Source organism: Phalacrocorax aristotelis, chromosome 6, assembly GCF_949628215.1.
Source record: "Phalacrocorax aristotelis chromosome 6, bGulAri2.1, whole genome shotgun sequence".
Taxonomy (NCBI): Eukaryota; Metazoa; Chordata; class Aves; order Suliformes; family Phalacrocoracidae; genus Phalacrocorax; species Phalacrocorax aristotelis.
The window spans coordinates 13,713,025-13,737,880 of record NC_134281.1 but is presented as its reverse complement, the minus strand read 5'-3'; the positions used below and the strand labels follow the sequence as shown (position 1 = coordinate 13,737,880).

The window sequence follows — 24,856 nt, the reverse complement described above, 5'->3', positions numbered from 1 at the left end:
CTGCAAGTAGCTTCAGGATGTGGGGAGGTCAGATGGAATCAAGGCTTCCGCTCCCAGGAGTGGTTTCCTTGCTGAGCTGATTCAGGACAGTTCTGTTTACTGCAGGTTCTGCACATGTACGGGAGTTGTGGATGTCTCAGCTTCATGGCAATTTCTGCACATTTTTGTCATGATATGGAAGGAAATCACTCACCAAACATTCACCATCTCTGCCCCCTCTCTTATCTGATGAAGGAGTGCGGCACAGTGTTTCTACCCCAGAGTCCACAGCCCATACTCATTTTCCCCCTCAGTTGTATCACAATTAATTGTGGCATAAGTTTGGTTGGTCCAAACCCAGACCCCTGGGATTTTCACAGATCTCTAGGAGCTTGCTTGGGTAAAATTTGGGCAAGATTTCAGGATTTAGCCTCATCTGAATAGTCCTTGTTCCATGCCTTTCTGCTGTTCACAGAAAGTGAAACAATAGTCATGATGGTTTGCTTATTGAACTTGGAGATTAAAGGCTAATAATAATAATAATAATATGTAGGAAAGTTGCACCCATCCAAGAGAGAAGACAGCAAACTGCTAACAAGCCCAGTTAACATGTGAAGAGAGAAGGCATGACTGACAAACTGCAAACAAATAACATGAGCCAGTACCAGGGAAGTGCTCATTTCTGTATGACCCTGCAAGAGTGAACAGGTTTTTCCTAAGAGGCAAATACAAGACACAAACAGACCTAAGTTGTGACATGGGAGGCTCCAGTCCCTGTATTTATTATTAGATCATCTCCTTTATGCAACAAATTTGTATGCCTGAATTTTCTTTGGAATGAATGATGACAAAAAAGAGATAATCAGAGGAAAAAACTGGAACTGAGACATTCTGTGGGTGACTGCAACACTTCAGAAAAAAAAATCGTAATTAAAACATCAAAGGCAGATTCAGCAACCCCTCCTTACAAGACTTGCTGTGCTTTTTCCTGACCCTGGTGACTCCCAACCTTTAGTGTCCCTTGTTTCCCTTTTCTGTGGGGTGCTGTAACTGAGTTTGTTCCACTCTACAATTCTGCTTTCCAGCACATGGGGTGTTAGTTAACTCCTAACCCTTGGGAGATAAGAGTATGTTATTAGAATAAGGGAAGCAATCATTTCTCTAGTCTTATCTTGTTTAATATGAAAGGAAGCAGCAGCCTTTGGATGAGAAAGTTTATGTAAGGAAAAGCACTGCTCAAAATACAGTCATACTTCAGAAAAAAAATTACATCCCCCCTTTCTTTTTAAAAGAGAAATGAGTTAAAACACTTCAATTCTTAACAACACCCCCCCCCTTTTTTTTTTTTAATTTTCCTTGCTTAGGACAATAGAAAATAGAATAGCACCTTTGATTCCAGGCAGTAACATTGGATTTGGGCTTTAATCTCAATCCACATTTTTAAGCCTGAAAATGCAAATAATTCCAGATTCTTCCTGATTGGTTCACCTTAGTTATTTGTCTTTTGTTTTTTTTAAAGGCAGTATCTTAGCAGCCAGTTTTGATAACAGAAGAAAAACGGGACATCTAAAAAAAAATTGGCTGTTACACAGATTACCTGCTCAAAAAGCCACCCCACAGAACTCCCTGTCATACACCACATTATACTGCATCACTTACCAGACAGCCACCTTACATAATGAAAGGATTTCACTCCTTTCCAAATGCTATCTTTTTTTTTTTCTACAAAATAAGGCAGTATTTTTCTGCATATTTTTGTTTAACCATGAGAAGTTTTAAGGAAATTTCTTTACATTATGTTTTTCTGCATAGGAGTTAAACCCCTTTATATTGGAATTATTCAGGTAGTACAAACCTAACCCTAATGCAGATACTTTTCAAGCGGTAAAACAGTGTTTATAGCAGTATGGTTTATACTTATTCAGGAAAGGAAAAGGCTAAACCAGCACAGGGAACATTAATTCCAGCATAAATTTATCCCTGTGAGAAATTGTGGCATGTTAAAAGAAAGTCAGAGCTCTTTTGATACAGTTATGGCTTTCTGATGTACAAGTGCAGACTGAAGGCTAACACTAAACCTACAAAACCATCTTTTCCCAGTGAAAGAGCTTGAGTTATACCTGAAAATGTTTAATTTATAAATGCTAAAATAATGTTTAATATATGCAGATATTGTAGTCTGAAAGCAAAATTACTCTAATCTTTAAATTCTTTTATAATCTGGTCTGTAAACAAAACACTTTCCCACAATTTTTCATACGAATTTTTTCTCTGAATATGCAGAAAAAAAACCCCAAAAATATTAATTTTCAGTAAGTGATTGCCTGCACTTCATATACACAATCATGTTTTCTGTTTAAAATGATTACTTTCAAGTATGAGTCACTCCCCAAATATGACCAGACTTCATTGTATGCTGTAAGTTTTCTCATGTCATTTGAATCAGGACTGACCATAAATCTGGGTGAAGCATTCTTGAAAACACACCCAGTGTGACTGCAGGCAACATAAATATTTAATCTGCCTTTTTTTTTTTTTTAACTGCATTCCATTTGTGATTTGGAGGTTGGGGGGAGGAACAACTTTTCATGCAAATATAGTATTTATTACCACTTTTGGTCTCTTTTTACCTTGCTCTCTCTTTCCTATTTGGAACTGAACATTCAGATACAATTATTAGGTTTTGGATTGGGAGGGTTAAAGGGAGGCAGATGTAGAAGAATTAAGCAACATGCTTAACAGGTAGAAGATCTATAGGTCATCCAGGACTATGAACCGTGCAGCTATTATGTTTGTAAGCCAATACAAATAAATTAACTCTATTATAAACTGTTTAGTGTCCAGAGCATTGAACTAAAAAAATTCATGCTGAATTTTAGTTCACTGGAGTAAAATCTGTGGCAGATTTGCTGAAATGTGGTCATTATTTCTTATAGAAGTCCATTGAGATCAGCTGGTGTATTTGCCTCCATCTTATCAATGAGGAAACAGAATTATGGAGATAGCATGTGCCAAGTCACAAGTCACGAGTCACGATATCTCTGCCCCAGTGCAGGGCAAAGATATTCGAAGTAGTTTTGGACAAGCTCACCTGCCTACTAGCTGTGGCACAGCTACATTGCCATATTGTGGTTTGGCCGGCAGTACCTAAGCAAGTTTATCCAGGGCAGGGCCAGGTACCTCAGCACAGAACAACATTGTGTAGTGGGGGGTGGTCTCAGTGTCACATCTGTCCTTGCCCATGAGCTCTGTGCCCTGGGACGTCATCACAGAGGCTGCTTGCCTGAACTTCTGCTGATGTCTGTTCTCAGGTTGTACACAGCACCTTTTCCTTTCCAGTTCGCAGTTTCCTAATACGGTCTATCTTCTTTCTCCATAAACCAGTTTATAAAAAAAGACACCATACCTCCAGTGGTGTCTTAACTGTCTGCTCTGCTCTTGCCATGGAAAAGAGCACCTGAACATCACAAGGTGCTTGCCAGTTCCCCACAGTCCCCAAAATGTTTACTCAGGTGTTTCTTTCATGGTCTTCCCCAGGTCTCTTGTCACCTAACAGACAGCCCAGAGCTGCCTTGAAGCAGCTCAGCCTCCACTGCTGGTTTGTACCTGGCTTTGCATGCCATTATCTGTACCAGAGAATGATTTTAAACATATGGGACTACCCTCTGCTACTTATCTTCCTCGCCACTAATAGCTGCTTTCATAATTACATGATGTGGAGTTAGGTGACTTGGGAATTCACATTTGTGTTGCAATGGGATAAAAGTGCATTTAGATCATTACCACCAGATGTCCTGGCTCTCATTTGCAGTAGAAAAAAGAATAAGTTCATCGAGTCTGTGGCCTTCAATCCCATTTGCGTATGTGAGCTGCCCCCTGTAACTCTACCAGCCTTGCTAGCATAACACAGTGAACACCCCTGTAGGGTCAAGTACATCCATCATCTATGCCTGTGGGCAGAAGCAGGCAGAGAATACACAGGAGAGGGAACTTGGCTTGGCTGTTTAACATGCTGGCCGGGCTTCGTGACGTTAAGTATCAAGACAGTGTATCCCACTAGACACAGAGAAAGCTGGGATGCAGGTTGGGGCTTGAATTTACAAGTGTGGCAGCTTACTGTTTTCAGAGCACCTGCGTGGAGTAAGGTAAGATATTCACTCTCATAGACAGGACCTCTATCCTCTTTCTCTGTGTAATTCTTCAAGGCCATAGTTTCATGATCCACCCATTCACTCACAAATTAATAACTATTATAATTTAAAAAAATATATATGTAAAGAATGGGATGGTCGGTAGGAAGGAACTTCTAATTCAGTTACTTCAACTGTTTTTCTTGGGGTTGATCCCGCTACTTCAGCTTTTAAAATCTTTCCAGATTTTGCCTGTTGTTTATAGGCAAGACCTCTTTCAGACATAATCTTACAAGCACTGGTCCTGCGTGCGCTGCAGGTGATAGCAGGTTCCCAGATTACAGTGGCAGCAGGATCAGTGCCCTTGAAGTCAATGCACCATTCATAAGTAAAAACTGCAAGATCAGAATAAGAATTACTGGTCTCAGACCATCCTCAGACACTGTTTCTAAATGCCTTACAATGTGTTAATACATTATTAATAGAGGATATAGCGCATGTTTAGACTGTATGCATGACAGGCAGTTATGAACACAATAGAAGATGTCACGCATGGCTACAAGCCATGTTTCTAAACAACCTATTGACCTCTTTGGCAATTAATTAAAATGCATTAAAATATCTATTAATCATTCATTAACCCTTTATAAACTATAAATGAACCTTAGCAAGAGGCACGGCTGAATTACCAATACTATGCTGTCAGCTATTGGGTCAAATTTAGATCTGAAACAAGCAGTTGCTGCTCCCCAGCAATTCCCGTGACCTGTATTGGCCTTATGTATGGTAGCGAGTTTCTAGCTAATGAGCGGGGGATAAATGGGCAGCCCTCCCTGGGAAGGCAGCAAGCCGAGGAGGTCTCTCCTGCACACCCTTTCCCAACAGCAGCCCGGCAGCTCATGCCGGTGCTAGGGAGAATTAGGCAAAAGGTCAAGTAGCATTTTTCGGGGTGGACCTGGTGCACAGGCGGGAGAGATGTGGCAGTGCCTGCGGTGCAGCGGGCGGCTGCAAGCAGATTGCTATGCTGAGCGAAGTGCAGGGACCCTGAATCCCTTTCATTGGTGGGAATATTTATTCAAATGATAACAACTGTAGGCAGGAGAACTTTAATTATTCATCGCTGCCCAGTAAATTCTAAGAGAGAAACAAACAGTGCTGCAGATAGGCAGCCCGGGGTTTGCCCCTTACTTTATTTAGCTGGGAACATGGGAAGGTGCTGGAGAAATAGGTTTTGTTCCAATCCCTCAACGCCCAAACTTCACAAGTGCAATATTTACTGGGCCAGACTTCTTAATATGTCTAAATTTAATTTGATTCCAGTAATGTTCCGTAACCGCTATAATAAAAAACAAGCACTAGAATGATTCTCCATCTAAATCACATAATGGAAGAGACTAGGGGGAACAGCCTTTATGGGAGATTAGTCAAAATAAATAACTATTAAGCTAGTCCACTGTCAGGAGAGGATGTAGTGGAGATACAAACTCATTAGCTCAGCTGGAATACAGTAATTACTAGACAGTTCTGCATTGCCGCAAGCAGCGCTGCTTCTATTCCAATGTATGGATTAGAGTTTATGTAAATGAGGAAGAAGAGTCTAGAAAATGAATCTAGGGTAAGCACATATCTTTTTTTCTTTTTTCTTTTTTTTTTGTTTAAAATTAGAATTACACATCTGGTAAGACTTGGTGTCACTATTACCTATTTTGGCTAACAGCTGAAAACAAAAAATTGAGATTCTGGCATTCCAAGTTCATAGATATTCTTTCCCTTTCCCCTTCCTCTGACTGTAACACCACTTAAGTGAAAAATTAATTTCTACTTGGTTACCAGTAAGTAAATAACAGAACTGGGTTGAGCAGCTCTGGTGCTACACATGATGCTAAACACATTACAGAATTTTTCAACATACATAGTAGGGAAGCAGTACATACATCTTCTCTGCTATGAACTACATTGGAGATGGCAAAACTGCCAGTTCAGAGAAAGGCAGTTCCACATCAAGTGTGCTATTAGCTGATGAAATCATAAGACATTTTAAGTTATGTGTGCTGCTAATAGCAGACCTCTTAAACATTTTGTTATTTGCAGTGAGGTGGTTGACCCTTTGCCTTGCACATGAGCTGATGTCACATGGGTATACAGTAAAGATGGCATTCTAATTAAAATAAAGTTAAAAAATCAACTTTCTTTTAATTTATTAGTTCAAACCTGTGAGACAGGCAGTTGGACCAACATCTATAATCTGAAACTAAAGCTACAATCCCCAGCCCCCAGAAACAGGCTATGAGATCTGTATTTGTGCAGCAACAATGCAAAGTCAACAAACGTGCCTGCCCAAGCTGACAGTGACAGCAGATGACAGAGTCCCAGCAAACAGGCACTCACACTTGCCTTCATTATTTTCTCCAGAAAAAAAGTATTTATAATACTCAGCAGCAGTCAAAAAGAAAGGGAGCCCAATCTGGCAGGCATTTTATAAGCATGTAATGCTGCATACCTGGAGAGCCGCTTACCACCTCCTTTGGTGAGGCATACTAATGAGGCTGCTTCTGCCATGCATGGGCTGACCTTAATAGCTGTCAGCCTGTGCAGGTGGCAGGTTTTAGTTCTATGTAAAGGCAAAGGAATTAAAACATGTCAACAAGAACATTGTACAGTCAAGTTGCAAAGGCTGGTTAAAAATCCAGTAACCAGTAAATGCGGCGACATATTTTAACAATTAGTAGAAAGCCAGCTGGCTAATGCGCATTGAGTCCTTCTCAGTATTCATACTGTGGCTAATGGTTTCACTCTATGCAGAACTATAAACTAATGGACAAAACCAACCATTTTAAACATTTCTGAAAATCTTGAAGAATGCTATAATATTGCTGATGAATGGCAGGCTACATGAGCTGGAGCTGTGTCAGAGACAAGCAGATTAATGGTTCGTATTTGCCATAATAGTTTTAGGAGAAAATGAGCTGATTTGTAAAAACTACTGGCCAACAGATGAATTTTTGCAAATTTTGCTAAGAAGGAAAAATTCAAAACAAGCAGAAGTGATTTTTTTGGGTACTATCATGATCATAAGAACATACAATATTTTTCAGCTAGTGATACAACACTCAGGTCTCAGAGTGGTTTGTACCATCTAACCATAGACACCAAGCCCCTGATGTGCTTGCCTTAGGGAAGCCAGGCTAGAATCCCTTATACCCTGATTGAAACATGGAGCATTAAGAGTCAAGAGAGGTCCTCAGGGTTCTGAATTGCCTTCTAGTCTTTCAGAGCAAATTTAAATCACCAAGGACTTGAATCTCCCTCTGGAAGTGTCTGTGCTTCTCCATATACTGCAGGGAGCCTGAGGTCACTAAGGTCTTACTGTAGGCACTCCACATAAGTGTCTAGACTTCAGCTGAATTAATCCCCTTTCTCCTTTTATGGCCAGGCCTTGAGCAAGCTTCTACCTAGAGGAAGCCTCAGCAGGGGAAGTCTTACAAGGTGTGTTTACCAACACAGCTCAACACTGAAGACCATTACTTGCAGTACAGAGGAAGCTTTCTCTTGATGAAGCTTGGACACACTTTGGAGTCCACTGATCCTTTAGAGAGACTGTTCTCTGCATTGTTCAAACTCTACTCTCAGCTGGCCGAGCTGACTTCCCTCTGGAGACTCTAAGTAGATGTAATTTCTCTTCCTCTGCTCCTGGGGATGCTGTTAGGGCTACACCATTTGTCCTCCTTCAAGCAGACAAAGATTTGTGAGAGGCAATACGTATGGGACGGGAATCCTGCCATCATAAAACTTGGAGTGTCATACGGGACTTAGAAGCTATGATAGCTGAGCAGTACTTACCTTTTCTCCAAATTTAAGGCCCTTTGAGCAGTTGACAGCTGCTTTTCAGCTTTGTGTTTGTGTACAACATCTCTGGTCTCTAATTATCCATTTAGGTCAATACTTGTGCAGAAAGGTATACAGAGCATGGCACATGCACAAGTGAAAATAAGATGCACCAATGCAACAACATTCTTAGTAGTTCAACTTGCTGAATAAAGAGTGGGTTTAAGGAAATATAAAGACAAGCTGAGGCTAGGGAGTCGGGGACAGATCTATAATATATAGGGAGCTGGTTGCAGCCCCTTACGTACATTGGCTAAGACTTTCCATTGCAGCAGTGCTTTTGGTTTTTCTTTTTTCTGAGAAGCACTTATTCTCAAATGTTGACAGCAGCCCTTTAGTGTTCAGCAGGCAGAAAACCCAGAGACTACAGCTGTGCCTCCAGCTTGTTCCAAAAACTCCACTTGGATTAAACTAAATTACAATGTTTTGTAAAATTGGAATATCCTCTCTTGGTTGCATCCCTCACAAAAATCGAAGTGGCATGCCAAGAAACCCAAAAGACTAAAACCAAACAAGCACATTCTAAAATAACCCTATCTGCTACTAAAGCAGCAGCAGCACATGCTGTTCTGTGAATATCTTGAAGCTGCTGAGCAGCTGTAATTGTGAGGGAGCAGAGTCAAGGCACCCTCTCCAAGTTCCCGTATGACAGTAATAACACCCTTACTCCACGCTTCAACATCAAAGAGCAGATCAGGCAAGAGCTTTTCCCAGCATGCAGAGAAGACAGGGCCAGGGAGAGAGGCCACCTAGAGAAGCTCTTCTGGTCCAGCATATGGACTCCACCCATCTTTTTCTTGATGATGGTAGCTGGAAGTTTTTAGTGTTATGAAGATTTAGAAAGCCCTTTGCCTTCAGTAGCTTGAAAGTCATATTAAGAAGCTTATCTTTAAGGCACAGCTTCCTCTCAACTCCTCAAACATTTGGATACATCTGATTTACAATTGAGAGCGAGACTCTTATTTTGTCTCCCTTGTTAATAGACAGCATAACATCTAACAACACAATCACATACTATTTCTTTGCTGGCATACAAAATGCACTCTTAGGAGGTCAGAATTCAGGTTGTGCAGGTAACTACAAAACTGGCATTTTCTAACTCTGACTTCTTGTTTTCCAATCTAAATAACATTTAGTGCAGGGGAGTTCTATACATAATTATACAGATTGCAACAGTACAGTCAGGAGTCAGGACCCCATTGACCTGGATTATACAAACATACAAAAGACGGCCGCCTTGAAATCCACTGGGGGACCTTCAACCTCTCCCAGTACTACCACTTTTAATACATGACTCACTGACAGAACGTGGTGGTATTGTACAGAGAGTGTTTTTTATGGCTCTGAAGCTACCTTATTCAGAAAAAATCATACTCATCTGTTAGTCATCTTGAATGAAATTGCTTCGTTTGCCAGTGCAAATGATGAGCCTTTTGAGATTTGTACCCTCTAACTTCAGGCTTTTTCCTAATACTGCTCAGAAAAAGAAAAATATGATGGCACAATGTTTGCTATGGAAACACAGTGATGTATCATAACCATAACTGCTCTGAGGTCATAGAACTTCCATCATAGATGACAGGAGAACATGCCTGTTAGAGAGCTACCATATAGTTGTTTTCAGGAAGCAGCTTCCTTGAACAGTAGCAAATGAAGGGAGGTGAGTTGTGAACTAACGATGAAAATCATCATTCTAAAATAACAGCAGCTTTAAGTTTAGAGTTTGTTAAACAAGTAAAAGTTGAAGCAACTAGAGTCAGTGTAATGTGAAGGACATGTCACCCAGTGATACTACATGGCCATTCCCGGGCAACAGTGAGCCTGACATGACATTTATAAGTGGTGGATAATGCATCTGTATTACTGCTTTCTCCTAGAAAGGAAATTGGGGTAGCAGCTGCTGTGTAGCAGGAGAGTTTAAGTGTGCATGTTTTGAGAGACTCTTTGCATTTATAATCAAAAAAATAATGGTTAGCAGTACTGAAGATTTAGATAGAGCACAGTTGGGAGGAGGAAGACTTAAAGGAGAAAGGTGGCCGCAGGGCTAGGATTATTTGAAATCACCAGATCTGGAATTTGAGTCTCTTTGTATGCCATTAAATACTCAAGCTTTTTCAACACTGGTTATGAAAAGCATGTAAATAAATAGGCAGAGCCAGATAGCTTTGCTAAGGACAGATGGATAGTGCCTTAATCTTCAACAAATATGTCCAAGTTCTTTAATGTCCATAACACACTAAGCTACTGATCTCAGTAGCTCTGGATGTAGATTTGGACAGGTTTAGTGCAGATCAGAAATATCCTTAATTTTTCATGTTTTGTTAAGAAAAAAAGCAATGGATAAACAGAACACAATTCATATTGACTTTAGGAGCCAACAGTCCAAAGGGCTGAATCAGCTCTGTGGTTCCAGGCCATGCCAGTGCCACGTGATAAAGTTGGTCGGTCAACAGGTCAGTCTGCGTACAGTGAAACTGATTTCAACTATGTAAAGAATGTCAGACTCATTTTAGTACCTGCTCCGCGAAATCCTCCACAGAGGTACAGCTTCCCTTCCACAGAGCCTGCGCTGGTAGAGTTTGTTCGTAATGAGAGGAGGGGAGAAGGCATAGGAGGTCCATCTCTCCAGAAGTCTCCATCAGGGTTATAGATCTCCACTGCATCAAGACATTTCCGTGTCTGTCCCCTGTCATGACCAAGGCACCCAATTCCTCCTGCAAAAGATATGTAGGACAAATGTAGCAGTCCAATGTTCAGCTGAAAAATGCATCACTGGCTACGTAATTTTTTTGTTTACATGTCCTCATGTCCCTCCCTTTCTTTTCCCTTTTGCAGCTCCAGAAATTTGTTAGATAGTAAACTCAAAGCAGAGGCTACTGCACGTTATCTACAGACACCGAAGCAAGATCCTTTCTGAAGTCTTTTATCAAAGGAAGGACAAGCAGCATGTCTTCAAAACACAAAGGTATTTTGTCTTGTTTTCTGCCTATATAGTAGAAATTGTCATAATTACTTGTTCTGCATGCTGGACAAATTGCTTTATTATTAAGTTGCAATGGATCAAAAGTTATTCTCCAATTAGTGTTAGTGGATTTGACTATCACACTTGTTAATCAAGGATCAGTTGGATTTTTTTGGCATCTTTTCTAATAAAAGGAATAGATTACACCTATTTCTTAAGCGAAATCCACTTCCAGAAACAAGCCCATCCACTCTGCAGGAATGCCAGTTGAGTTACTTGTGACAAAGCCCTACTGTTGAAGGGTTAATTGGGATGCCTGCAGTTGGTGTGCAGGATTGAAATAGATCCTGGTTTTAATTTGCTGGGAAGTCCTGCAACAGGCTTCAGACGTACCTGAGATCTCAGTGCATGCTGCAAACACTGTACACTGAAATCACAGTGTAAACACTGCCTTTCCAAATCCTTTCCAGTGATCAAATCCAGATTTTGAATTTGCAGCCTCGAGAATTAATATGCTGACTTACTTGCAGGTTTTCCATCTCTGCCAATGGACACAGTACCCTGCAATGAGCATTGATGGCATGCTGAAGCAGTTCTTTTGTGCATATGTGTGTATGTGACCACTTTTAAATATAAAATGACTGCAATATATAAGCAATTTCCACATGAAGGATAGCTTTCCAGATACACATGTAGGACTGCTCAGTTGTGCAAATCCAAAATGCATTGTATGGCATGTAATTATGCTCTTGCATATACAAGGGGAAAGAACTGCAAGAATAACATGTGCAAGGTCGATGAGGCTGCTTTTAAAATATATTGCCCCAGTGCTGTTAAGCCGGTCTGCCAGAGAAATGAGCCCCCAGAGCTCAACGTTTTATTTGCATATGGTTTTCCATCTACCTCTTAATATGGACTGTTACTTTTTCAACCTTCTGTGCATTCTCCAAAGGTATTTGCAAGAGGCAGAGACATGTATATGGGAACTGTAATGCTTCAGATTTGCTACCACTGTATTCCTGATCTGTATTTTAGAGTCAGGTAAAGACAAGATGAATTATGCCTGTATCAGAGCAGCAAAATTAGAACCAAATTCAGTGTCCATTATCATCAGCAGGAAGTTTTCCTCCAGCTGAACTTAGCAGCATTTGGCTCAGTTCAATATTTGAATTTGAAAACCTTCACTGGGTTTGATTTTCAGTTCCTTTTCCATGCACAGCGAATCTTTACTAATACCTACAACAAGGTCCTAGCAGTTTGTATCAGGCTCCCCTCAACGTGTGCTTAAAGAAGGCTAGCATCCAAATGTCTTCATTACTAGTTTAACAGCCTCAGCTAAGCAGCGTTTGCTCTGATGGGCTCCTCCTCTGAAGTTCACCTAAGAGAGCTGAGGTAGGGAGTAATTGTGGTCATGGAATTTTGCTAATCATTTCCATGCCAAAGAGGGAGTTGCATGCATCGTCATGCTGAGCACTTCTCACAGTGGAGACTCACTGAGCTATTCCTTAGGGCTATTTGGAAGCAAGAATATGTTTCAGAATTCGAACATTTACTATTGTATTGTTTTTTATGCCAGGAGCGTTACCCACTTCTATGCGGTATTCTCCACTATCCTTAATGGCTTATAAGAGAGGTGACACTCTAGGGAGAGGACGCTATTCCCCTAGATTTATAAATAAAAGTTTTAAGGTCTAATAATTTTTTTTAAACTCATAAAGCTATTTAATTGATAGCCTATCAGTCTTCCTGATTCTATAGCATCCTTCAGTAGAATCAGAGCATAGCATGCAAGACAATTTGGTACCAGGGTATGTACAGCCTACAGAGTGCAGTGTAATGCAGAAAGAGATACTCAAGCCAGTTTCAACTGGGAACCAATAATATTAAAGCTCCCCACAGACTAATCTGATCTGTTCACAAGAAAGCTTTTTGGTGCCAAAGGCAGACTGCTGCTGGTTATCAAGCTATCTTTTTTTAAAATTAGCCCAGGTGTTACTGTACACCACTGAAGAGTATGCACTCACCCAAGGGAAAAAGTCTTCATCAGAAGAATGGAAAAGCATCTTGTTCAATCAGAGGAATGAATGGTACCAGTTAGGGAATGCATGTGGCATGTCAGAGTCTAACAATAGCTTTGCTGATTGCCTCAATATTTCAAGGGGGGCAGCGAACAAAGTGCCCCAGAACTCTTCTAGAAGTGTAATTGCTGTTTATTTCTTAGCACATATTTATTGTAATTTTCTAACCTGAGTAACTGTAGGGCATGGTAACTTCAGAAAGAACATAAATAATCAGATACAAAACTGATATAGCACAGTCAGTGACTTTTTGCAAAAAATCACAACCATTACCAGTTAATGAAGACATTCAGCTGCCAATCCATGGGACCCACCTCCAAACATTTTCCTGTACAGTTATCAGGAAAATAATCTTCCATGACCTATTGGAGCATCTTTTCAAAAGTTTAAAGGCTACCACTTATTTTCAAGGATTTATGAAACCTTCGTTGGATAGTTGAGCAACTTAAATTTAACCTCCTTTATTACTGTCATTATCAGACACAGTCCTGAAGGTATAAAAATATGTCCATTATTTACAGTCTCCACAGCCATTTCAGATAAATTCAATTTGATGTTCAATTTACAACAAGGGCAAAGCTAAGTTCTCAGCAAATAGAAAGTAAGAAGGAAAAATCAGAGGGGAGGAAAAGTTTAATTTTCAAGCTTAGAAGAATAGTATTCTGAAAAACAAGGAATCAAGATTTTCAATCTCCTCTTCTAAAACAATGCTAACATTGAAATATTGCTAACAAAGGAATCTGAGGATATTAGACTGTACCAGCACTGCTTTGCTGTGTTCCTAGATGTGGTAGTTGAGAAACACTCCTGGGAGGCAATACTCTTTTTCCTCTATGGAGACTGATGTCTCAGGCCTCTTCCAAAGAACTATATACACAAATCAACTAAAAAGGTTCTCAAACTTAAATCAGTTCACATCTGCGACCGAGTGGAGGCATCTCACGTTAACCAGGCTATCCATCTTCCACAATGTGTATACCATGCAAGACTTCAAACTGGCAGAAAAAAGAAACTTGCTGTGTCAGGCAATTCAGGCTGCTTTGTGCTCCGCCACTCACGGCTCCAGATCATCATGTCCCACAGTCTTCTTCATTCAGGTTTATTAAAACATTAGGAATATAAGTGCAGACATATGGAATTAGAGTTAAGACCATGAAGATTGTCTTTATTTCATGTTCTCTGAGTAGAGCAGCTGAGTAACTGAGTTCCTGCTCTGCTTCTACAGGAGCCTCTACATAAAATAGAGAAAACCTTAAAAAGGCTAAGGGAGAGTGCAGTAAAGAGGGTAGGAAGTTGTAGGTCATTTGGGGGAGTCTCTTGTGCCAAGTGACCCACGAGCAGCGCGTGGATCTGTACTTGTCATTGTACCTTAAACACCCAGATTTATAGATGGGGTCATTAAAACACACATGCTGTGGTCACAGCCTCCCCGGAGTCCCAACAGGTGTGCAGAAGGGCAGCAATTGTGATTTCAGTGCTCACAGACTGGAATGGATGCTGAGGAGGATCCTTCATTAACCCACACTTACCTATCTCATCACAAGCAAAGCAGGCAAATTCGACACCACCTGGCTTAGTTCTCTGCATAAAGTGCAATTATATGTCCTTTGTGCAGGGAGAGATGGATTTCTCACTGGCAGTTTTGAGTGTTTCTGTCATTTTCACGTTCATCACACATTAGGATTTAATCCCAGAATCCAGTCTTTCTCCCACCCCCCCTTACAAATACACCCTTTCAACACATTAGGCTTTTTACAATATGTACTTTCCCTAGGAGATATTTCAGATGCCACTGAAGGACTAAAAAAGCCAGTGAAGCCACCTTTGTGTTCCCAAACCCATTAAAGCTTGAGAGCTTTCCATATCACGCTTGGATGATTCTGCAATCAAACGTACTTTTCAAGGGCACTCCATAAGCAGTGGTTCTAATGGACTTTAAATTTAACATGAAGTTCCATTAGTAAAATAAATATATAAATAAAATACATTATCTTTATTAAGAAATCAGGATAGAGAAGACAAGCCTTTGATGCAAGAAGGCAAAGCAGGCTAGGTGATTAGCAAGTCTTCAGAATTTCAATGAGGTGCAGTTCTGTGCCTTGCTATACCTACACACTGCTCATATCCAGCTGAAGGCAAAGCATATTCCTTTGGCTGAGGCCAGCTGCCTTCCTCTTACCCTGTGCTGATCTGAGAAGACTGAATGGAATTTCAGTTACATCAGTTGTAATAACAGAACACCCTTCCAGCACTTGAGGGGGAATTTCTGTAACAGCAATGGAGTGGTAGAGTCAATAGTAATAATTAGTTCACCAAGTCCAAAGGAACTAAGTGCCTTAGATATATCTGTGTATTTCTGTAGGATTGACACGGACATGCAGTTTTGTTTCAAGGGATAGGGAACACTCCTACCTACATGTACCCAGTGACTTCACCCATGTAACTGATACTTGTAAAAGCAGACACTGGTGCAGAGCAATTGCACTTCCAAGTCTTATCCACACCAAACTCTTACGCAGCTAAATTTGCCAGGCAGCTGAGTCCAACATGGACAATTTTTTCCCCCCAGGATAGTCACCCAGATCCAAGTCTAGATTGTTTATTGCACAGACAGGATAGGTGACCAAAATGACACCTACAAGGTGGTTGGTGGTCCAGACAGGACTGAAAAGAGCTTACATACTCCCCTGAGAGTGCCAGGGTGATGGGGACCTCTGAATATCAGACATCCTACCATTTCATTTGATTCCCCCACTAACAGACACCTGAAATTAGACATGCACAGCAGTCTCTCAGCCAGGGCAGTATATCAGGGAGCAACAAGAGCAGAGCTGCTTCCAAAGGGAAGACGACCCATGTAATAAATGCACTGTTGGAGTGGGAGGCTGGGGTGGTGCAGCTCCACAGGACCAGTGGCAGGTGAATGCAAAAGATCCTACCAGCAGTTGTCAGGCAAAGGCAAAGTGTCAAGAAGGTACTGATGCGCCAGGCCTGTGTTTAAATGATGCTCCTGGGCCTATGGACAGAGGGTGTGGGTGGAGGCCGCAGGTGATGCTGGTCAGGATGATCAAGACCCATTAGTGCCCTCAGCACACTGACACTGTAATTCTTTATCATATAATTAAGTCCTCGGATCACAATACTGAGCAACATATATTCTTAATTGTGCCTCTGAATTTTTAACAAAGGAACCGGGGAAATGGGTGACAAAAAAGGAGTAATTCTCCAAAAAGCAAGTGAAATCTAAGCTTTGCCTCCCATAAAATTCACTATTGAATTGATCTCTGGAATGCACAATGGATTTAATAGTGCTAATCTCTTACGTAACATTTCCCATCATTACTCTTCAAGAGCTCTAATCTGAGAGTTTCAGCACTTAGGTTTCTCTCTCACTCTGCAAAGCAGGGCTGCATAGTGGTTTCTCAGAGAAATAAGGGATCAAGAAAGCTAGCCCTGGCAGGCACTTCTGAAGATGAAACTGAGGAGCACTGTCACTCTCTTCTAAAACAGAGCAAAGCAGATGATGTAACGCAGCTTGCAGAAGACATGAGGGCAAAAGATTGATTAGAAGCAGGGCTGAAGAAACAGATAATTGTCTTTCTAAACATGGTCAACACTTCAGTTCCAGCTCATTCTTTTCTCCTGTAATGCCTTGTTCGCATTTCCTTTGATAATCCTTAAGTGAATAGAAGGCATTTCTGATCTCATGTATCGGAACAAATTTTTGCCTTTTTTGTGCCTCCCGGCACACAGGCACTACGGAGGCTGTCACACAGGTACAACAGAGCAGAATCAGGCCCATAAGCTGCTATTGTCAGAAGTCCAAAGCGTATTTATAAATAGACATGTTTATTTTAGAAGAAGGTGTTATTCAAATGCACAGTTAATACTCCAGCATGAAAGCTAAAATATCTCCTTCCAGCCCCTCCTACACATGCTTTCCTTTCCAGAGAGACCCCAAAGTACATATTCAAATAAGTATTTTATGACCGAGGCATTCAGTGTTTAATTGAACCTCATTCAACTGCTTAAAACTTTTAAAAGAAGCTCTCGGCAAGAACTCAGAGGAAAAAAACAAATTGTAAGAGGTGGGTTGCCAGGCTAAGGAGGATAAACAAAAATTCTTTGATTCCTAAATCTTCCCTAATAGGATTTCTCATTTAAGCCCTTCTATATGTTCTTATTTATAAAGCAGGAATTATATAACATAAAAGCAACACATGGTTAAAGCTGTCATGGTGATACAATATTTTTTACCAGTGACCTGTACTTCAGAGACAGTTGTTCTACTGAATGTGTTTTAACATAAGCTAATGAATATGGCATTCAAATGGGTTCATTTGGATAAATTTTCCTAATTTGTCTGTTGGCTGTAATGAGTTTTCAGAGACTTAGCTGGAAAGAATATTTTTTTTAAGAAAGAGATTAAAATGCATGACCTTAAATAAAGCCCTCCCATCTGGTTTTCTTCCAAAAGTGTCTCAATTGCCTCTGTCATTAAGAACACAATACTGCTCTTTCTTGGGCTTTCCAATGAATATAGTTATGTTCCTGGGAAAATATGGAGAGAAAGAGCTAAGACCAATCAAATGGGATGAATAGGAGAAAGGATTTTGAGCCTTAGGAAATTCTGTTCATTTACTTTTGAGGATTATGTACACTGTATAAATAGCATAAGATTCTCTAGGAACATTACACAACAAACAGAAAATTACATTACAGGATTGGTGATTAAGGCACATGGTACAGGTTCCTGAACAATGCTATTACTCAGACCAAAAACTCTAATCTATTCCTCATTTTCCTCTCATCAGTGTGACTCTAGAATCATTCCATTTAAGTCATTAGGGTTTTACATGCTGGAGCTGGCAATTAGGCTGCGAAGAGTTTTTGGACAGTGACTGTGTACTCTCTGTTCTGTGCCAATAGGACTTTTCAGAAATTAACACTTCAAAGGCAAAGCGTCAGAGTCTGATCTGGGTTAGAACAAAATGAGTCTGACACAACATAACTGCGATCAGCAGACTACTTACTACAGATTTACACCTGCATGGTTGAGAGCAAAAATTAGACTTGTATATCAAAGGGTCCGCTACAGCATCTTATTCAAAGATAGTGCTCCATCTATGCTTTTTACTTCATATTTATGATAGAAATTGCATTCACACATCAGAGACATTAGAGAGGATCAACTTTTAGTGCAGTGATTTTTCATTTTTGCTCTACAGTCCCACCTAATCCCGAATGTGCTGACACCTGTATGAACTGTACAGGAAGTCAGAGATCCTGCCTGAAAGAGCTGACAAACTTACTTTGTTTAAGGACTTTGTTTTCAAGAGTTGCTTGAAAGACGTTTCATCTTTCTGCAACACTACTTTGTATACACAGCTACAGTTATATATTTCTTTATTTCATGTTTTTATTTCTGGAAGAGGGTCTTGGTTCTCATGGCATACAGAAGAAATCTTACACTTACCTTTTTCCACCTTGCCTCCCTCCCTCCCCTTCCTCTGACCCCAGCAGCCCCCAGTGGATCTTCTTAGATGTGTGCAGACTACAGGAAGCCCATGGAGACAGTGCACCACATAAGGAACAAGTATGATATGAAAAGCGGATGATGCTGTGGGAATCCAAGCACTGACATCAAGCATGCTTCGAATTGCCCCTTCACTGAGTGTCCCATGACTGGGGCTCCATGGGAGCCTGTTAGATGTTCAAGTTCTGTACACACACACTTCACCATGGGGAACCCCTATTTGAAGTGAGAGGGTATAAATGGCAATAGTAGAGACTCCACGGAAGTTTCTCTCTTATCTGTAGCACAAAAGCTTAGTCATTATGCCTGAGCATAGATGTCTCCGAGGTCACTACAGGAGGACAACCTACAAGCTGTGATCCTCTTCAGAATGTCATTTTGCACAAATGGCCCTTGACAGCATAGTTCTAGACTTGCACAGTGCCCCACATTCCTCGTGATGCAGGGTGATGTCTGAGGGATCCATGGCTTTGATCAGCCTTAAGTGGTTTTACTATCCTCATGGCAGTTGCTATTCTTTGGTCTGTCAACACCAACTTCCATCCTTCCATTCCCATTCTCTCATGAATTTCATCTGCGTGATCAAGTACCACATCAGCCAGATTAAGAGTGCTTTCACTGTCTTCCTTTCAATGCCATGAATTGCCCATTCACCCCACCAGGGTTACCATCGCAATTGTTTCCAAAGGAAAACTGTACGCACCTCACAGCCCAACAGCCTAAGAACTCACAAGGTAACAAGAACCTGTCACCACAAATGAACAGTGGAAGGTAGCTTTTCTGTGTGAGGTTTTAATTACAGCTGACAAGTGGGAGTTTACAGCTGGACATGAGGCCACATGTGGTATCAGCAGAATAAGATGCCAATATCAGTGATTGTATCACTGTTTCCAAACAGAATTCCTTTGGAAATTGCTTCATCATTTTGAGAGGTCTTGGAAAATGCTTTGATCTCTTCCACACAGTTTCGAGACCACGATGATTAACATTTACCAACCACATTGTCTTCTCAATTTTAACAGATAAATCTTCATTTCCACCCATACAGCTAAAGGTGGATTTAAACCAGCATATTCAAAGATAGAATTTGTTGAAAAATAATTTTTGGCTTAGTGTCAGGTTTTCCTTTCAATTAAAAACAATTAGTTCTAATATTATTTGATTTCCTAAGGAAACAAGACTCATGCAGTTACCCTCACTTCATGTGTGTTCTGTAGCTGTGTTTACATTATTTTGTCTGCCTTTCATAGCTTTTGTACCTGTTGGCCAGTTTCAACCAAATTTTACAGATTTATGGACATTAAAGTCCTTGCAAGGTTGGTGAAAATAGGCAATCAGGAGTTTGTGAAAACAGCTCAGATCTAGGTCAAAATGTCTCCCCTGCAACTGATATTCTTCCTACCTGATGGTAACTCATTCATGTCTACACTTTCTGCAGTTACACCTTGAGTGGACTGAACATCAGAACGGAGGCAGGCTGGGAAACACGATGGTAAAAATAGCACAGTCTTTGTCAAAAATCCCCTCCCTGGAGCAGAGAGTGAGCTTATACCTTTGGTATAAATTACAGGCAAATTTGTTCATTACAGTGAAATTACCCCAGATTTACACTGTCAAAACTGAGAACAAACATCGCTTTTATGTGTATTCAGTTACGTTTAGTGGCAAGAGTGAAGGGTCCAGTGCAGAAAATTGTTAATCACAGGATTAAGTGTGTTGGTTCCGTCAGGACTGCTTGAATAAGGACTGCTCATGGGAAGGTGCGTGGACCAACAAGAGCGATGGAGACAGAGCAAGAGCTTGTTCTGGCCCACACGCTGATCTGATTGTTAACAAAGGTTTTCTCACAAAAAAAGGTTATTGGTACTGGCTGACATGTAAGAAAGAATTCAAGTATTCAGCTCCCTGACCACTGCAGCACTGGCAACTATACATAATAAAATGATGCTTTTTATATTTTAACGTTAGCAAAATCCTTGTGAAGGTCTGTGAGACCATGAACTTTCCTCAATGCCATTTAAACAGGCATTTCTCAGATTTAATACTGTGCTTTCTGTTCAATCTGTACATTTCTCTTCTGTAATCACTGAGATATTCTTTCTTTGTGAGATTTTGAGGGAAGAAAATGGATGCACTTTTCCTTATTAGCCACTCCTTTTCCTTGTCTCAGTGTCAGGCTTGCTGTGAAGAAGACTGTCAATTTGTTTTGTCACATACATCCCAAGGCAGCTCCTTTTTTTTTCATCCTGACCCTCTTGTGTCATCGCAGCATTTGTGGTTTTGATCTCGGAATGCTTCTTACCGAAATGCATGAATACAGCTTTCTCTTCCCAAGTCTTACAGCTGCTTTTGGTGCCCCATTACATCATCAGTGTCAGTATAAATAATTATATATATTTAACCTTTTACAAAGGATGGAGTTTCCACATTTTTGAAGCACCATTGAACCTGGGAGCCAACACTTTTGTTATTTAACAGCATACTGATGTTCTCTATCACTAACCTTTGACAATAATGAAATTATTTTCTGTTTGCAAAACTCTCTTTTACATATAGGTTTCTTTCCCCCTCTCTTCTGGTTGTGACTATGAGCCTGTCTCAAGCTACTTTAGAGAAAGAAGTTTCTCTAAAAGAAGACAAATGCAGTGTTAAAGCCATTTTCCTCTTCTACTTCAAAGACACCTTTCTTAAATACACCCCCTGCAAAATGCTTTCTGTATTACATGCCAGGAACAAACGCTCCTTTATCCATGGTATGTAACAACCCATACAAAACCAGAATGACCCTTATACAGGAGGTGTATAAGTTGGAAAGACCATATTTTTTTTTTGTGTTCATTTTGGTAAGATTGTAAGCAGGAGTATTTTGAAGCAGAAGGGATTGAAAGGTTCTGAGGAACTGATGTGACTGCTACCTTCTTCTTCTTTGATGCTGCCCACAGGATATTGGGAACATGGAAGGGCATGGATAACGCACAGCCCACCTGTGGATTAATTGACTGTATGAAATTTTTTCACCACTTCTTCAAGTACTTTCCAGTTATACACCTATCTATAATCCTGCTCTATTTTCATTTGGTCACCTTTCTGACTCCTATTCTCCTTACAAGATGCTCCTTCAACATTTTCCCCATATCATTCCCAATGCCAACAATGCTTTTCTTCTCCATCTGCCTTTTCCTGCCTTACATCACCATTTTCTCTTCCAAAAAATCCCTTGCTTGCCACCTTCTGATGTGTTCGCTAGTGTTCAGAAACAGGTGATGTTCTTTCTGTTGGCTTCGACAGAGGTTGGGTTGGGACCATGAATGATGGTCTTTAGGAAGAGTCATGTTACAGATGAACTGTAGAACTGGGGATATGGATGGGGATCATTTTGGGACAGAAGATTTTGGGGTAGGAGATTATTGAACTCTTTCACACAAGTCTTAAAACTTCTGGTCAAAATACTGTTTTGAAACAAAAAACTGAAAAGATTCAATTAAAAAATGACAAAATTAAAAGTTTTGATCTTCCAAAAAATGCACTGTGTTGAGGTGGGTGGAAGAGAATGAATCGTTTAATTTTTTCAGAATCCACAAATAATGTTGGTTTTGACTGGAAGATCCAAATTCTTTTTTCCCTATGCCATTCCTTGATGGTGCTGGGTATGTTCTTCAGCTTTTCACAGCTCACCTGTGAAATGGTGCTAACAAGGCTTCTTTACCCACCTTTTAAAATTCATTATTTATAGCACACTCTGATAATCCAGGGAAAAGTAGTTTAAAAAGCAAAGTATCTTTGTTACATAAATCCAGAACACTAAACATTCACTTAATTTAATCTACATAAATTAAGGAAGGAAGGAAGAAACGATGCGGGGAAAAAATAATTCTAGAAAAATACTATCCATTTAGTCCGACATACTTTGTCCTGTGTACATAGCAAAGGGTGAGATATTTCACTTCACAGAGGCAAACTACTGTAAAGAAGAAAAAGTCATGGTACTATCTGTTAAAAATCTGTTTCCTCTTACCCAAGACATAAATCTCGCTGTTGACTATGGCTGTGCTGAAGCGGTATTTGGAGTACTTCATTGGCGCGCCTTCTGTCCATTTGTCTTGGCCTGGGTCATACCGAAATGTTCTGTTACTTAATCGATCCGGCTCATCGTCAGGCAGATCCATCTGTATGAAATATGACAGCCATATAATAATACAACATTTGGAGCCCTCTGCACATGCCTGCATGCAATTAATCACAGCAGACCGCTGAGCAGATAAATAACATAAACACATCAATTATAGCTGCAAAGTGATTCGTACTCACTAGGGTTTAACAGCACCCATGACTTGTGGCTGGGAGTACACTGTAGAAGGCAAATGAATAAGAATGTATCTATATTCTGCAGCAATAAAGCTGAGGATTTGGGTAGTAACAATACATTCACAGGCCCAGCTCTGGTAGACTGTACCTCATTCACAAGGCTGCTGTAAAGTCCTAGTAATAATAGAGAGAAAACCAGTGCCCAGGGCATGCTTTTTCTTCATCATAAGTATGAAACACTGAAAGAGGGATAAGGTGTATTTTTAACACAGAGTAAGCATATACTTAGGAGCAGACAGAATTTGACATACTGTGAATTCACATCCTACCTCATTTTTGTGGTAATGTTCACCTCAGAGTGCACAGTGTGCCCTTTATGTACAGAAAACATAAGATCCAGCAGCCCTTCTATCTGTCTCAAGGGTCTGAAACCTTCCTCTCAGCCTCACCAAATGCCGCCTCCCATTTTAAGAGCCCCCAGTTACCAAGGCTGGAGTTGCTTAGGTTTTTAACTCTTCTAGCATCAGTGAGGCTAGACCAATGCTGAGACTGAGCAATGCTTCTGTGAGTTGAGTCTTTGCCCTCCTAAGATGTCATTTTATGTCCTGGCTTGACTTTGTCTTGCCTTGTTTCAATTGCAAAGCCTGAGTGGGAAGGGAACATGTATTTATCCCTGTTCTGTAATGGACACATACATTTACAGCACTCTATCAATGCTGCGTTGTTAGTATTTGTTCAGGATTGACAGAACATTCAGTGCTGCTTGAGCATAGGGACAACTCCTGGCTTGATGAACTCATTTGCTTTCACAGTGCAGCTGTGGTAGCCCCACATAAACAACCACCACATCTGACAGGTGAGTGTAGGAGTTATATGGTACCAGCAGAATTCAGAACTCTGCAGTGCTGGTCTGAAGGCACTTTTTTGAGAGCTTCAGCTAATTTGCCTTTATCTGTTCAGGTACACCCTAATCTGACAAATCTATGGGTTTTAATCAAGTACTGTTAATCTGCTCATGTCAAGTCTATTTATATGTAAACTCAGACTTCCATATATTGCTACAATAGTACTGGTTGGCAGGTATCTACTTCAGGTGTTTTCAAGGTGCCCGTGTTTTTTTTAAAACCATTCTTGGCTCAATATTCCTGACTTGTGCTTCTAAGCCACAATCTGTTCTGGAGAACTATTAAGAGAGACAAAGCTGGTTGTCTGACTTCAACATCTGTCTTTGTGATATAACATATCTTTCAGTTCAAGTATTTCTAAAGACAGATTGTTTCTACTTTTTTTTTCTATTTTAATTCTTTAAACAGTGAGGTATCCTTGCTCAGTTTTTCAGTATCAGAAATACTCTCCGATTGTTCTGTTGTCTCCTTTGGCGACTCCTGCGCTCAAAATACCCAAAAAGGAGGAAATCTTGTTTGGTGAGTGCATCTCACTTTTAAATACTTTAAACAGTAATTTATTTCAGAACACAAACCACTAAGATGTGATGACAGTCTGAACATATTGCTATTGGCAATAAGAATTACAGATGCTCTACTTCATTGTCAAGTAAATGTGGGGCTTTATCTTGAATGCTCAAATTTAAACTGCACCAAGCAGTAAATAAGAATGGGCTAAGCTCCTAAAAAAGATCTTTCGTAGTGGGAGCAACTTGAGAGAGCAAGCACTGTCCCTGACATCCATCTTCCTTATAGCACAGTTCTGTATATTCCCGTACTGCTGAACATGGCATCTGTGGTCATGCTGAAAATTCACATTAAAACTTTACATGGCCAAGAAATGCAACTGAAACATAAATGGATTGATTAAAGGAATTTGTTTTCCATAGAATGCTTTGACTTTTCATTTAAACTATAATTTAATGAAAATCAAATAAATGAATTTTGGTTAACCAAGAAAGTTTCCTGAGAAATTGAGGTGAACTTTACGTTTCAGATATAAATATGTCCCTTAAATTTACCTGTGTACACACTTT

At 40.3% G+C, this 24,856-nt stretch overlaps 2 protein-coding genes across 7 annotated transcripts in view; one reads left to right on the top strand and one right to left on the bottom strand.

Moving 5' to 3' along the window:
• KBTBD12 (kelch repeat and BTB domain containing 12) overlaps positions 1-24,856 on the bottom strand; it is a 32,561-nt gene that overhangs the window by 4,133 nt on the left and 3,572 nt on the right. Inside the window, exons 3-4 of the mRNA XM_075096032.1 lie at positions 22,586-22,736; positions 10,511-10,708 (exon numbers count right to left, since the gene is read on the bottom strand). Of these exons, the coding sequence (XP_074952133.1) occupies positions 10,511-10,708; positions 22,586-22,736 (349 nt within the window). The remainder of the gene's footprint in view (positions 1-10,510; positions 10,709-22,585; positions 22,737-24,856) is intronic.
• Positions 10,434-24,856, top strand: part of MGLL (monoglyceride lipase) — a 110,363-nt gene continuing 95,940 nt past the window's right edge. For 2 of the 6 annotated variants that reach the window (XM_075096029.1, XM_075096022.1), the window contains exon 1: positions 10,703-10,959. In XM_075096029.1, coding sequence (XP_074952130.1) covers positions 10,941-10,959 — 19 coding nt within the window. In that variant the 5' untranslated portion in view covers positions 10,703-10,940. Of the gene's footprint in view, positions 10,536-10,631; positions 10,960-18,554; positions 18,631-24,856 lie in introns of those variants that run through there. The other 4 variants (XM_075096024.1, XM_075096023.1, XM_075096027.1 and 1 more) reach the window with 4 other exon arrangements.